Source organism: Mytilus trossulus, chromosome 1, assembly GCF_036588685.1.
Source record: "Mytilus trossulus isolate FHL-02 chromosome 1, PNRI_Mtr1.1.1.hap1, whole genome shotgun sequence".
Taxonomy (NCBI): Eukaryota; Metazoa; Mollusca; class Bivalvia; order Mytilida; family Mytilidae; genus Mytilus; species Mytilus trossulus.
The window spans coordinates 95,720,612-95,736,560 of NC_086373.1; the positions used below are offsets into that span (position 1 = coordinate 95,720,612).

Here is a 15,949-nt window from a genome sequence, read left to right on the forward strand (position 1 = left end):
CAATTGTCCAACCCATTAGCAGACTTTATTCCCATAAATTTCACTAAAAATAGTATTACTCACGTTATATGTCAATTATGAATTATTTACTAATGTCAATTTATATTTAAGAACCAAAGTAGTATTTTTTGTCTTTTAAATGATATCTAAAATTGTTTGTTTCGGCTTTTATTAAAAAAAAATGCTTTGCGTGTAATCATAAATACTACATACTTGCGCGACGCCTTTTACTTTTATTGAAAACTGCGCAGACTATATAATATTTTTTAAAGGTGAAAAATGTTCTATGACAGATATCATTTTGTCGGACACTTTTCTTTTTTTGATTTGATTCTTATAATATGCCAAAAATCTGTATATAGAGTTTTACATTAAATTGTGCGTTTTATTTTAGCAGACGTAAAGCCAACCCGATTAACAGACCAATCGTCCATATAGCCGCATACTCAATATAGATTAACCGACCAATCTCTCGGTTAGGCGAGTGTCGGCCGTGGTCAACATGACACCCGAAGACCTCATTTTGCCATATAAGCGATATAAAAATAAATAAAGATATGAATAGTTATCAGACTCGGGAATTTTGATTTTTTTTCATGTCTGTTCAATTTCATATTATAGATTAAGAATGCATGGTAATTCTAGTTTTTACCTGTTTAAGAATGTGTTTTTGTGTGGATCAAATCATCCACAATCAAATAATTTACGTTTGTTTCAATATCAATGGTAACATTTTTTCTTTTAAATAATGACACGCACAATGCATGCGGCATCCATCGCTAGGTAAGAATTTTGATTGAAGTTCACACGAATACGGACTCAACGAGGTCGATATATTATTCATCATCATTGTTTCAATGTCTTATCATAATAAAGTAGATGTGCTTGAACTAAAAAGTATCAGATAAAGACCGATTTGTATGCAAATCTATTCTATTTTTATTAAAAGCCTCTACCCCTTGAGATGAAAAATCTGACACCCCGAGCGACACTTCATATTTTGATGAAAAACTAGTCTTTAAACCAACTAATTTTAAGTAAGAAGCTGGTATTTGGTTGAATTCCATGATATGAATTCAATTCTATATAAACTAGAACACACCCGCGAAATCGCGGGCATATAAAGCTTGTAAACTGTTGTAGGATGATTTTTTGTAAAAGATATTTTGACTGGAGAATTTCATATAAGGTATCAAAAAGCCCTCCGTTATGTGTTTCCTTTCTGTTAAATTCGATTATTTTTTTGTGTTTCTGGCCTTATGCCACAATTATTCTTCCTCTTTGGTACAATGCATTTTTTTGTAAAAGTCAAATTAAATTAAAAATTTGCACCGCTTCAAACATGAAACAAATGAAACTGCTCAAGTTATATACCATTATTATTAGATAATAAAATGTGCTTGTAGTACAATACATCAGTGCTTTTCCTTTTGAAAGCCCTATTAACATGCCAATGGTAGGATTTGAATCTCGTATAAATGACAAACGCTCATTTGAGGGATGCTCTGAGGGGGCCTGATTCTGAAATCCCGGGCTTAAAAACATTAAATTCCGAGGTGCGTATTTTAACGAAATTCATATCCCGACATCCCGAAATAAAAAAAAAATATTCCTGCATCCCGTAAAAATCAGTTCCGAAATCCCGAGCTTAAAAGCACCAGATCCCGACGTTCAAAATAAGTCTTGTCTCCCGCTAATCTCTACCCTACTTTCATTTTGGCCAAATCACTACTTTCACTTTCAACAATAAATTTGTATGCCCCATCTATGGGAATTATGTTTTCTAGTCTGTTCCTCCGTTCGTTTGTTAGTCCGTCCTTCTGTCCGGCTTCAGGTTAAAGTTTTTACTCTCAACAATAAATTTTCATGCCCCATTTATGGGAATTATTTTTTCTAGTTTGTTCTTCCGTCCGTCTGTCCCGCTTCAGGTTAAAGTTTTTGTCGAGGTAGTTTTTGATGAATTTGAAGTTCAACCAACTCGAAACTTAGTAAATATGTTCCCTATGATAATATGATCTTTCTAGAGATTTTACCCCATTTCACGGTCAAAACATAGCAGATGATAGTGCCGATCGGATGTGGCATCTGTATACTATGGACACATTCTTGTTTTTAATAGGGCCTGTGTCGTTAAATCTTAAACGAAACATGATAATATAGGCTATGCATGTGTCGTTATTTATGTGACGATAAGTGAATGACAAAATGATTGTGTTTATTTTCACACGGCCTGGGTCGTTGCTTACAGTTGGGATTACGAAAGTGGCTTGCATGAATCTTAAATAAACATGATAATATAGGCTATGCCTTTGTCGTTATTTACGTGACGATAAGTGAATGACAAAAATGATTGTGTTTATTTTCACACGGCCTGGGTCGTTGCTTACACTCGGGACAACATATAACGATTCAGGCAATGTGAAAATGGCTTGCATGAATCTTAAATAAAACATGATAATATAGGCTATGCATGTGTCGTTATTTATGTGACGATAAGTGAATGACAAAATGATTGTGTTTATTTTCACACGGCCTGGGTCGTTGCTTACAGTTGGGATTACGAAAGTGGCTTGCATGAATCTTAAATAAACATGATAATATAGGCTATGCCTTTGTCGTTATTTACGTGACGATTAGTGAATGACAAAAATGATTGTGTTTTTTTTCACACGGCCTGGGTCGTTGCTCACACTCGGGACAACATATAACGATTCAGGCAATGTGAAAATGGCTTGCATGAATCTTAAATAAAACATGATAATATAATCTTAAATAAAACATGATAATATAGGCTATGCGTTTATTACGTGACGATAAGTGAATTACAAAAATGTTTTTTTTTTTATTTTCACACGGCCTGGGTTGATGTTTACACTTGGGACAACATTCTTATATAACGATTCAGGCAATGATAATATAGGGTTAACCGTTTGTAATGTAAATTTACAAAAATAAACGGAAGAGGAAGTTATCTATGAATAAAAGCCGGGTTGATGACGGACACATATCCGGACTTCTTTTTTTCCGTTTTTTTCTCAAAATAACCGAAACTGAATAATCATAAGAATGGATGACAAATGCGACTATGCATGGTACCTATAGGACATACAGTCACAATGATCAATCTATTGAGGCAGGAGGAGAAGCGACACCAAAAAGGAGGTCTTCTCGTTTAATAGTATAGATGATACGGGAGGAAGCCGTCTAAGTTTTTTATCCAGAAATTTGCATATGAAGCCTCATAATCTGCAACACGTATATCTAGGGAGAGTTGTTTGAGGAAACAGCTAGAGCACTGAAAACGACTGCTTCTAATTGCAGGAAATATATTATGTTTCAATTCATTCCGTGCAATTTATTATATGGTACTAAGAATTCCTAAGAATTCTAATTAACGCAATTTTGATACTTGAACTTACTTTGATAGTTTTTCTCCGCTTCGAAATTGCCACACTGTGTCAAGCATAGCCGACACCCAGCATGTGGCGATCTACACGTTGGTTTATCTATAACTAATATAAAACCAAAACAGGTGATATAATGTTCACAGATACCCCGCCGAAAATTATGATTTTGTTAGTGGTTTATAACATACGTATACAATTTTAACCAATTTCATTAATTTAATGGAGAAAAAAATTTGATTTATCATCCATACTTTTGAAACGGTAAAAGCAACCAAAAATCAACTTTACTTGCTTTAAATAGTAAAAAAACATCTATTTAAATTCCAACTTATTTTAAAAGTGGCCCTCTATTTATCATGAGAATACTAAAAGTATGACAAACGGAGACACTGACGAACAGGCATGAGTGGCCCTCTATTTATCATGAGAAAACTAAAAGTATGACAAACGGAGAAACTGACGAACAGGGATGATGAGTAGCCCTCTATTAATCATAAGAAAACTAAAAGTATGACAAACGGAGAGACTGACGATCAGGCGTGAGTGTCCCAATATTCTCCCGCTGGACAGAGTTGGTTAAGTAAAACTGGTATGATAGCCATTGAGACAACCAACAACTAAAGATGACATAGATGTAAGCTATAATTGGTATCCATACAGCCTTTTAAATTTAACCCTTAATCTTAGGACTGTATGGCTTATTGTCCCCAAGCAACATTTTGTGGGGAATATAAAAACACCGGTCACCGGGCTGTTAGTCCGTCTGTTTGTCCATGCGGTCTTGTAAGAGCTCTTACATGATCAACTCTTGCAAGATTTTTATGAGATTATAATATTTTTTAAATATTTAATATTTGGTAAATTGCATTATAATTTTATTGCATGACATGCTTTTATTTAACAAAATATTCATAGAATCCGATTAACAATAACTTAATGAAAAGTCGACCTATTCTTTTATTTATTTTTTTATGATATTTTTTGTCATTCGAAGTCCCAGTTAAGTTTTTTCTCACATAACCATTTCTTCACTTTTGATTGTTTACCAGGCTTGCTTGATGAGATGAATGTGACAGTTTGAGCTATAACATGAAGATCCAAGCCGATGGTAATGGCAAAGTTCTAATCCCATGAGTAGGAATTTCGATTTGTCTTGACAAAACCCATACACAGAACTCTCTACAAAAACTTAAATTAACAAAAATGCATCTTTAATAACTTTATCAAAAGAGGTAGTTAGAGTTTTGTTATATACTTACTTCAGGATGCAATTTTTCAATCTTTGTAGCCAAAGCAGCTGCCAAACATTCCGGTGCTATTGGTCCCGCTATCGGCGGTGGGATTGGATCCGCTGTTTTAGTACTTGTAGTAGTTGTTGTCATTGTTTTTATAATCAGAAGGTAAGAATAACAGTCCTATTTCTTCGAACAGGTATGTTATTATCCCTTTTTATTTAGGAATAGCTATCTTTGCAACCTAAGCTATTACAAGTTTAATTTTCAAATATCTGTAAACAGCAGGTGTAGATCAAGAAAAGCTGATATATTGTTATAAAATCGATTTGGAGAGTTCAGCTGCGTTTCAAATGATCAAAACTTAAATTATGAAATTTAAAGGTTATTGTACTTGAATGGATATCCTCGGATGTACTAAAAAACATAATACAAGCCTTTTTTGTCAATCAGAGGAAATTCAACGGATTTAATGTAATAATGTCATGATAATCAAGTGAAGCAAGACATGATTGTGTAATGCTAAAATACAGTAACATTATATAGCTCGTCCGTGTTTGGTTAAAAACATTAAGTCTCTTACTAAATTACGCTTTCGATTTAAATGTATTTTAGTCTCAAGCATCGTAGACGAAAAATTAGTGTTGGAATGTACAACTGTCGCAATAAAATTTGTACCGTAAATTAAGATTAAGTATTTTTGTTAACTTATGTGTGAAAGGTGGACTTTCAAATTCAAATTCGATCTTTTCTAGAATTTCTACATTGTTTTATTTTGTTGGAAAAATACATTGAACACGAGGGCAAATCTTGGTATTTATGCCGCTTTTATCTGCCTGATTCATAGCTCTGTTCCTAACAGGTTTCTGTTTTAGCTTTACTTTCGGTACCTCTTTGTCGTATGAAATGATAAATATCGCGTTCACATCTTGCCAGCAGAGATATAAACAGACAAACATTTCAACAAAAGAAAAATATCCCTTTTAAGCAAACGGCAAAGATGACCGACAGATTCTAACATTAACATTCGGCTGTGATTTCGTAAATATGCGTCGATAAAAACAGTCATTAAAAAAAAAAACAAATACAAAAAAAAATTGAAAACACGCATCTCCAAATTTCCTATGGCTCATCAAAATGCACAGTTAACATTACAATAAAAAACTATATTATATATTGCATATTCAATAATCCCATTATTCACATTAATAATTTCAATATTTTAACCTTTATTAATTATAGACGAACAGCACCACAAAAGAAAAAAGACGAAATGCGGTACAAAGAATCTACATTAGAATTAAATAACAGTAATATATATTCGCAGGTTGAAGAAAGAGGTAAGATGAACTCACATTAATTGTCATAGTCTGGTCTGTTTCCTTCTAGCATGGTGACATTTCATATTTCAAGAATATATTCAAATGTAACAAGTGAACAATGAATACTATGGACGGTCTACTTAAGATACATGCGCACATTTTATTTTTATATTTTTGTTTTTTTATTTTTGCTTCATGTGCACTATCTAAAAAGTGTCTATATGCTATTTTCTTTGTTGACCTAGGTGTGGTTTTTGTAGTAAATTCGATTATAAAAACACAATGTTGACTGCTGTACCCAAATTTAAATCCATCATTTGCTACATTAGAAAATGCATGTACCAAGTTAGGATATGATAGTTGTGTTCCATTAGTTTGCTGTGTTTGAGCATCGGATTTTGATTTTCACACTTTCTTGTAATAGATAATATTACTGTATACGATGTGATATATTATACCGTTGTTTTATGTGTCAGCCTTTAGGTACTTTTCTTTTTGGCATTGCACAAGTCATTTCTTCTGTAACTGTCCATGACGATAATCCTAGTTTAAGACAAGTTTAATTGCATTAGTCGTTTACTTTATCCAGTATTACTTGCTGTTTGGTGTGAGCCAAGGACCCGTTTTGAAGAGCGTACTTCATTCATGTCCAGTGCACGATGATAAGTCAATATTGTAGAAATCGCAATATCTACAATGTTAACACGATATTGTGTCGACATTGTTTACATTGTTTGAACACTTATATATTGTTTACATGGTTGACATCGTTAACATCGCGATGTATACAATCTAGAAAATATGTTGTGTTTACATTGTTTACATCGCGATGTATACAATGTTAACACGATGTTGTGTCAACATAGAATCGTTGTTTGGACCCTTATGTATTGTTTACATCGTTGAAATCGTTAACATCGCGATGTATACAATGTTAACACGATGTTGTGTCAACATCGTATGCATTGTTTGAACCCTTATATATTGTTTACATCGTTGACATCGTTAACATCGCGATATATACAATGTTAAAAAGATTTTGTGTTGTTATTGTTTACATCGCCATATCTACTATGTTGACACTATTTTGTGTCAAATTAGAGCTTTAACATCACATTTCTTTAAAACGAGTTGTTGTTAAAAAAACATAAAAATGAAAACTGCATACATGTAATCGACAAACTTCATTGAATAATTATTATAGAATTGAATAAAATAAACTTTTTTTGATATTGTCAACATCACAATGTATACGATGTGAACGATGTAAATACAAAGCTATAGACTTGGTACACATTATTTATTCGATGTTGACGATGTAAATGATGTATAAACGATATTATCAACATCACGATGTTAACGATGTAAACAGAAAGTTGTAGAGTCGATATACAACATAAGCACGATGTTGACACGATATTGTCAATATGACGATGTGAACGATGTAAACACAAAGGTAAAGACTTGGTTCACAACATCTATACGATGTTGACGATGTAAAAACGATATTGTCAACAACATGCTATATACGATGTAAACAATGTTAACAGAAAGTTATAGAGTCGATATACACCATAAACACGATGTTGACACGACATTGTCAACATCACGAATATACGATGTGAACTATGTAAAACACAAAGATACAGAACATAAAGATTGGATCCAATGTTAACACAATAACGACACTATAAAGTTGACATTGCGATGTTGACAATATCGACAAAAAATCGTGCACTTGACATACTTCGCGTACTTTTTTATTCTTTGTTAACCAAAGCTAACACACAAATTTGCAGAAATCAAACTTTTGGTAAAAAAGTATTATGTGACTTTGTGTAGACCATTTCAGTCATAATTACACCTTATGTAAGAATCCTGGGTTTTGATTGGTCGATAGCCAGTGTATTTTTCACCAATTTACTGCTATCAAATAAATATCGTTCATTTTTAACATTACCGGGGTATATGCAACAAGGATATGCCTTTTTGACCCTCTCTGCCGAGTTGTTTGCCAAAAAAAAATATCCGACTGGACGCTTGTAACGTCAAGATCATTAATGCGTTTTTGAACAGATATAGCCTGTTCTTGAGGGGTATTTGCGAAAAATACCAGTCTTGAGAATTAATTTCCCTCGCCTTACGGCTCGCGAACTTTAACATTCTCTCGACAGGTATTTTTCGCAAATACCCCTTCTTAACATGATATATCTATTCATAATTCACTTGTCCATTTTGTACGTTAAAAACAAAAACATTACTGCTACTTTTATATTGATTTCATTATTTAATTTTAGAGACCAAATCATATATTGAAAAACCAGTGGTAGAAAATCAAACAAAAAATGTTTATTACAACGAGGTAAAGGATGATAACGAAACAGGCGGTTATTATGCATTCAGTGTCGGCTCACAGCTACCTAATGATGCCATTGAAGTCAAAAACTTTTATGAATATGTTGAAAAGAGAAGGGGCAAAGAAGGGGACATACTAAAAGAATTTCTTGTGAGTATGATACAAAATATGTATTGCATAGGCTGAACATATTACAGTGACTTAACTGTTAGTGTTGCTCTCCACCTATTGCACATCAAGTTAATGATTATATATTTTATAAAAAAAATCATCATAGAGCGCTGGATTTTAAATGTTTTTATCATTATAACTGTACAGATTTCCGTTGCACCAATCTTCACAAATCATGATTGACATAGTCGAAAGCTTAAATACAAGTATGTGCAACCAGCTACTCAAAAGGAAGTCAAGCATCAAGAAAAGCAATTATATTTATATATTGAAAATGCGTTTTCTTGAAAGAAATCTTCGTATTTGTTTGGAGGACACGGTATTCGAAATTTTGATCGTAACAAAGAAACATATCTGTACATGTAAATGTGACTTGAAAGTTAGTGATGCTATCCGACTATTGCAACTCATTCAAAATTCTGACCAAATTGCATTTTTTTTTATAAACCAAACTGTTCAAATGGTCAGAAATTTGAACAAACGGCTGTTGAAAATCACAGTCAAGTCGTAAAAGTACAAGGTGATAACATAAAAATATACTTACAACCCTACAAGACTTTAACTCCACCTTACTGTCATTGTGAAAAAATAGTCTATCAGTTTGTTTAGATATTTTATAGTCATTTTCATGCTAAAGGTGAAATGTAATTTTGAATTGCTATAAAAATGTCCAAACTAAGTTTTCATATAGTTTTTCTTTCGAAAAGTCTTCTATATTCACAAGAGTCAAACATTTTTTGAACTAAAACATTTCATATTCAGTAAAATGTGTGTGAAATTACAATATGTTTGTCGGTCGTTACCATGGGGGGACAATCATGTTTACTTTCAAAAGAATTTTGTTCAAAGGATTATGTTTTATGTTATCTCCCAATGGAAACTTATCAATAAAATATTGTTATTTCACAGATATTTTAATGAAAATATACTAGCAACAAAAGAAACGATACACGACTTTGAAATAAATTTTATCAAAAAGTATTAAATATAAAACAAAATGAGATACACTATTTAAAAAAAAACTTTCATTTTCAATGTATTCACATGTGATAATGAAAATCAGAACTTGTCGGAAAGTATCTAAATTCCGTGTAAACGATCATAGGGTGCAAATTAGTTTTGCGGAAAGTTTAATAAAAAATCGACAAATAATTTTCTAAGTACTGAAGGAAAAAAAAATTGTTAAAAAATATTCAATATGCTTATCAAGTTATGTTCATGTTGTAACTAACTGGTTGAAAGATTGTTTTTTTCAATTTTTTTGGGAAAAGTGTTTTTTGAAATCTCAAAAAATGCAAATTTTTTTTATATTTATTTTCGTCTCAAATCAATAGTTTAAATGTGAAAACAACACACAGTAAATTTGGAACCTTTCGGATTAGTTTAAAGATTGTTGCCGCTTTTTGAATATCACTTCACACATACTGTCTATGGTAAATCAGTTGATAATGTATACATTTTAACGATTTCTCGTGGAGCCGAACTTTTCTTATAAAATAAACGAAGAAACTGTTTGATTTCTAAAAACAAATTGATGGCAAACACTGTCTTTACCTTCAAATGTGATGTTGGCATCATGAGTTGGAACTCCTGTTTTTAAAATTGTCGTTTTATGTCAATTTTGTAAAAAACAAATCGCAAAAAAACGTCACGAAAGCAAAAAAAAACAATATTTTTAAACGGATTTATATTTCCATAATGATAAAGTATTACTACCTTCAATATTGGTCCAATGAACGGAAAAATTTATCGTTAGTTTCAAAAAAAGTCTTGTATCATTTCTTTTGTTGACTAGTAAATGATGTTTTAATTCAATATAGTAGACCTTTCATAAAAAAAAATGAAAGCATAGTTTGGACATTTTTATAGCAATTCAAAATTACGTTTCCTATTTTGCATGGTAATGACTATAATATATCTATACAAATTGTTAGATTTATTTTGTCACAACAACATAATAGTGGATTTAAAGTCTCATAGGATAATTAGTTTATATTATTTTATCACCTTGCACTTTCACATTTTGACTGAACAGTTAGTTCAAAATTTTGACCATTTGAACAGTTTGATTTTATAAAACAGATTACAATTTGGTCAGGATTTTGAATGAGTTGCAGTAGTCGGATAGCAACACTTACTGTCAAAGCACCTTTACATGTACAGATATGTTTCTTTGTTTCGATCAAAATTTCAAATACTGTGTCCTTCAAACAAATACGAAGATTTCTTTCACGAAAACGCATTTTCAATGTATAACTGTTTTTCTTGATGCTTGACTTTATTTTGGTAGCTGTTTGTACATACTAGTATTTAAGCTTTCGACTTTGTCAATCATTATTTGTGAAGTTTGGTGCAACGGAAATCTGTACAGTTATAATAATAAAAACATTTAAAATCCAGGGGTCTGGTTTTCGAAAGTATCATAAGATATGTCATAAGATATATCTTAAGACATATTTTATGATCATCTTATGACTATCATATGATATGTCATATGATGTAAATCAAAGCTGTCTTAAGAGAGTCATAGCTATGATGCTCTTATGACTGTCTTAAGTGAACATTATTTTTATGATTATTTTAAATAATGTTAAAAAGTATAAAATATAAGAATGAAAATGAAAAATATGAATATACTAGTTATTACTATTCTTAATATTATTTTTTTTTCATTATAATTAACCTGAAATTTTATACAAAAAGGAATTGAAATAGTTGATAATTTGTTTAAATTTAGTTTGTAATATATGATTATTTTTGAACTTCGCCTTCGTGTATCATCATACATGCATTGTTATTTAACTGTGAATACATTTTAGATTCGGTACATCGAGTACCTGCTTAACGAAATGCACACGTGTGCACATACGTAAATATCGTACTATTAAATATACTAGGTACAAAATAATATGTATATATGTTGTACAAAACCATAAGTTAAAAAAGAATTACAAATTGTATGTCGCAGGAGTTTCAAATTTTAATACACGTAGTAATAAAATCTTAACTATTAAGCTAACCGAGAAACACAACGAATATTTTAATACAATGATGAAATTATGCCAAAAAAGTCATGAAAAGTAATTAAAATTTTAGTTGACAATCATAAGACCATCATAAGTCATGTCGCGAGGGGTCTTAAGTACAGCTCTTTGTAAGAACCAGGCAGGGTGCCATATACATGTGATTTATGAGGGTTTCAGATTTTTTCTATAAATGGCCTAGAGGAAGCAGTAACTGAATACTGCTCAAAAAATAAATATGAGTGGGAAAATACGAGTGGTTGCCATGGTAACGGACACTCTATTTTTTGGTTGTGAAGCATAGTAAAATCTTTCTAAAATCAGCTAAATCACTACAATTCAGAGCCTGATTAGGAAAAGAATCAAGCATTTTTCATTAATTTTCATATGTAACATTGATACAACTAGGTTTTAGCATCATTTTAGTTAAGATTGCATGTAAACCAAATTTGTAGATTTTTTGAAAATTTTTGCCAAAAACTGCATATTTTCAACTTTTCTGAATTTGAGCTTTTTGCGATATTATCAAATTTTCTATGGTGTTTTTCAGAAAAGAGCAACTGTGTATAGCATAGTTAGCACTTTAGTTACGAAGTTTGGATACTACTTTACCAAATAAAATAGAAAAAAGCTTGGGACTTTCATTAGTTTTATCACCATAGCAACCGATTTTTTCCTTAGAAACGGAGTTATTATTTGCAGAATATTGCAGTTTTAGAGCTTAAATGTACTAAATTGTTTCATAACTGATAACAAAATTACATTTAAGCATGACCTTACTCTTAATTACCATCGTCAATAGTTGCTGACTTCAATAGTAACCATGGAAATACATATTAACCATAGCAACATCTATTTTAAAATGTATCAAATTTAGAAATTTAGGTATATATTACATATATAGACGGTGTTAATATTCATATTGGAATATGACTGCATGCTTTGCTTCACTCACGGTCTTGTCTGTTATTTTCAGAAGGTTTAACAAATGTCATATATAATGAAACATTGGGTTAGAACCAAAAGTTAGGAAAAAAAGGGGGGGTAGATTTATTTAAAAAATCAAAAAAAAAACATACATGTAGATTCTTGAAAAGATAACGTTAGGTAAGAGAGCCTGATTATGAATAGAATCAATTTCAATTTCAGAAATTTCATATACGTGTATAACATCGATATAACTTGGTTTTAGCTTCAGTAGATTTTGTTAAAAAATACTAAAACACATTCATTTTTTCCGGAATCATAAAGTTTTGTGAAATTATCAAATTTCCTCGTGTGTTTTTTCCGAAAATTGAAAATATGTAAATCATAGCTAGCATTGTAGTAACAAAGTTTGAATACTACCTGACCAAAATAAACAAAACATTGCGTGGGGCTCTCTTAAATTTTATCACCATGTTAACATATTTTCTCCTTGGAGTTATTATTTGTTATTATTTGTTGAATTCTGCAGTATTGGGAATTCAATGTTCTCAATTGTTTCCAAACCATTATGAAAAGACCTGCATTGAAGCATATATAAGCTCTAAACTAGATCAGGATAGGGCACAGCTAAGGTGTACATTAACTACCTCAGATGTACTGCAAAGTTCAAATGTACTCTTAACTGATCCTAGACTTTGAAAAGGGTGCAATTCCATAAAATAAAAATAAAAACAGATGCGCCATGTTACGCTTGTCGATTTTGCAAAGAATAATTAAATTTTACTAACTTCTCAATGTCATATCACAAATTCATAAAAAAAAACTAAAGGGAGGTTAAGTTAATAGATATAAACCCGTCACCAAAAAAAAGTTCGTAACTGCTCAAAGCATTGTCTGAAAACTGGAATATTCCACCTTTTTAGTTCACCTGGCCCAAAGGGTCGTCCGTCGTTGTTAACTTTTACAAAAATCTTCTCCTCTGAAACTATTGGGTCAAATTAAACCAAACTTGGCCACAATCATCATTGGGGTATCTAAATTGAAAAATTTGTCCGGTGACCCGGCCAACCAACCAAGATGGCCGCCGTGGCTAAAAATAGAACATAGGGGTAGAATGCAATTTTTGGCTTATAACTCAAAAACCAAAGCATTTACATCAAATCTGACTGGGGTAAAATTGTTTATCAGGTCAAGATCTATCTGCCCTGAAATGAATTGGACAACCCGTTGTTGGGTTGCTGCCCCTAAATTGGTAATTTTAATGAAATTTTACTGTTTTTGGTTATTTAGGCAACATTAAGATTTCAACAGTACTAGTAGTTATAGGTGTCTACACAATATGTCAAATTCTAAATCATTACTAATTTATCTATATAAAGATTTTCTTGAGGATTAATTAATATATAGTTGGGATCCTGCTAACATATTTAAGTTAAATTACACAGGCTAAAATATTTAAGCTAAATTGGGCCAGGCACATACATAGAGAATTAATTAAAATTAACCCTGCCACATTCTCTATGAATGTGCCTGTCCTAAGTCAGGAGCATATAATTTAGTGGTTGTCGTCTGCTTATGTGTTACATATTTGTTTTTCGTTCACTTTTTGTAAATAAATATGTTTTCTTGTTTGAAGTGATTTACATTGTCATTTCGGGACCTTTCATAGCTGACTATGCGGCATGGGCTTTGTTCAATATTGAAGGCTGTATGATAACCTATAGTTATTGTTTCATTTTGGTCTCTTGTATGTGAAGAGTTGTTTCAATTTGGCAATTATACCACATCTTCTTTTTTATATTAACAGAAATGATCAAAAATAAATACATGAAAGTCGAAAAATATTATATGGTATGTATGACAGAAAAAAAGGGCTCCAGAAACGTTTTCCTTAAAGGTCAAATGGTCCCTTTTAAAAAGGAGTAGGTGCGGTAAGGGTCGATTTTAGCCTCAAATTTCAGGTTCATCAAACGAAAGTTTTTGGAAACCTTTTAAACACTCAAGAGTCTATTTCAATTGATTCGATTAGTTTAAGTGAAAGATTTTAACTGATTTATTCATTAAAAACGCTCTGAGTCAAGCTTAAATATGAAAAATCTATCAAATATTCCAAAAAACGTATTCATCCTCAACCTTTATATATGTTATGTATTATCATCAAATATAACTTACATTTCAATATTATGAATGAACACGAATACGGCCACTTTCATTTTAGACCGAAACCGTCTATAGATTAACCAAAATGCTAAAATTTTGAAGATTTCAGTCATTTAGCATAACGTTATGATGCTAGATCGCGATATTTGTGCATTGTGTTTTTAAAAACAGCTCATATTTATTTAGAAAAGGCATTTTTCTTTCCAAAATATAGCTTAAGGATTAAATTTTCACAATTTCCTAAAACTGCTATATTTTTGGGCCAAAAAGGGGTCTTACTGAACCTACTCCTTTCTTGACTTAACCAGGTCATTTAAGGTAAACTATATATACAGTTCTAAACTCAGTAGCAGATCCAGAACTTTTTGTAAGGGCTGACACTGACATAAAGGGGGGCTGCTCCAGTCACACTTCAGTGATTCCCTATATAATCAACCAAATTTTTCCCACGAAAGGGGGGGGGGGGGGGCGGGCCACCCAGGATCCGTCTATGAAACTGATCTGGTTCTCGGTTTTAACAATTTTTAAAGTATCATACAAAGAAAAGTCACGCAAAACGGGCATAACTCGGGAACAGTTAAATTGACATCAACTAAATTCAAACTTGATCTCTGTTTTGTGGTAATATGCATTGTGTATATTATGTTTCATAACATTTGGTTGAGGCAAACTAAAATAAGAAAATAGAAACAAACTTCCTAACGACTAAAGTACTGACGGACATGGGTGAAACTTATGATATGAGACAAATCTTCACAAGAAACGAATTGAAACAGAAATAAATAACCATATGTCACCCTACGACCTTCAACAGTAAGTAAAGCACATACCACATAGTACCATATGAAGGCTTTGTAAACAGATATCAAACTAGTTGAAAACAAATAACTTAAAATAAAAAGATCATGATTTTTTAATCAGTAACTGTTGTTATGTTATTTGGCATCTGTCAATCAGTTCATTGATTTTTTTCCGCATATTAAAGAAAAACAGGAACATGTCTTAATGGTGTCTTCCTCCTATTCACACTTTTAAAAATCACGATTTCTTCAATAAATGTTTTGATTATTTATAAATTGTTTTTATAACAATCAAGTTTAATTTAAAATTCACCTAAACGAAGTTTGATACACTGTTCATTTACAAACTGGGTTTACTGAGACTTCACATCATCTAAAGGGATGGCAAAGCAAGTCGACGAAACATTCCAGCACCCGCGACCAAACATTTTAAACAAATAAAACTACTGAAACATGAGGAATCTAGGCCTCAACCATTATTCACTATGCAGCATTAATACTCCACCAAGAAGTAACAACAGTCCAGTTTGGCGATGCAGCCACCCACCTTA

The 15,949-nt window shown here is 31.8% G+C and overlaps 1 protein-coding gene across 1 annotated transcript in view; it reads left to right on the forward strand.

Annotated features, from left to right (window-relative positions):
* The window catches only part of LOC134704975 (receptor-type tyrosine-protein phosphatase kappa-like), a 50,324-nt gene that overhangs the window by 16,804 nt on the left and 17,571 nt on the right, over positions 1-15,949 (forward strand). Inside the window, exons 4-6 of the mRNA XM_063563758.1 lie at positions 4,696-4,807; positions 5,882-5,979; positions 8,259-8,467. Coding sequence (XP_063419828.1) covers positions 4,696-4,807; positions 5,882-5,979; positions 8,259-8,467 — 419 coding nt within the window. The remainder of the gene's footprint in view (positions 1-4,695; positions 4,808-5,881; positions 5,980-8,258; positions 8,468-15,949) is intronic.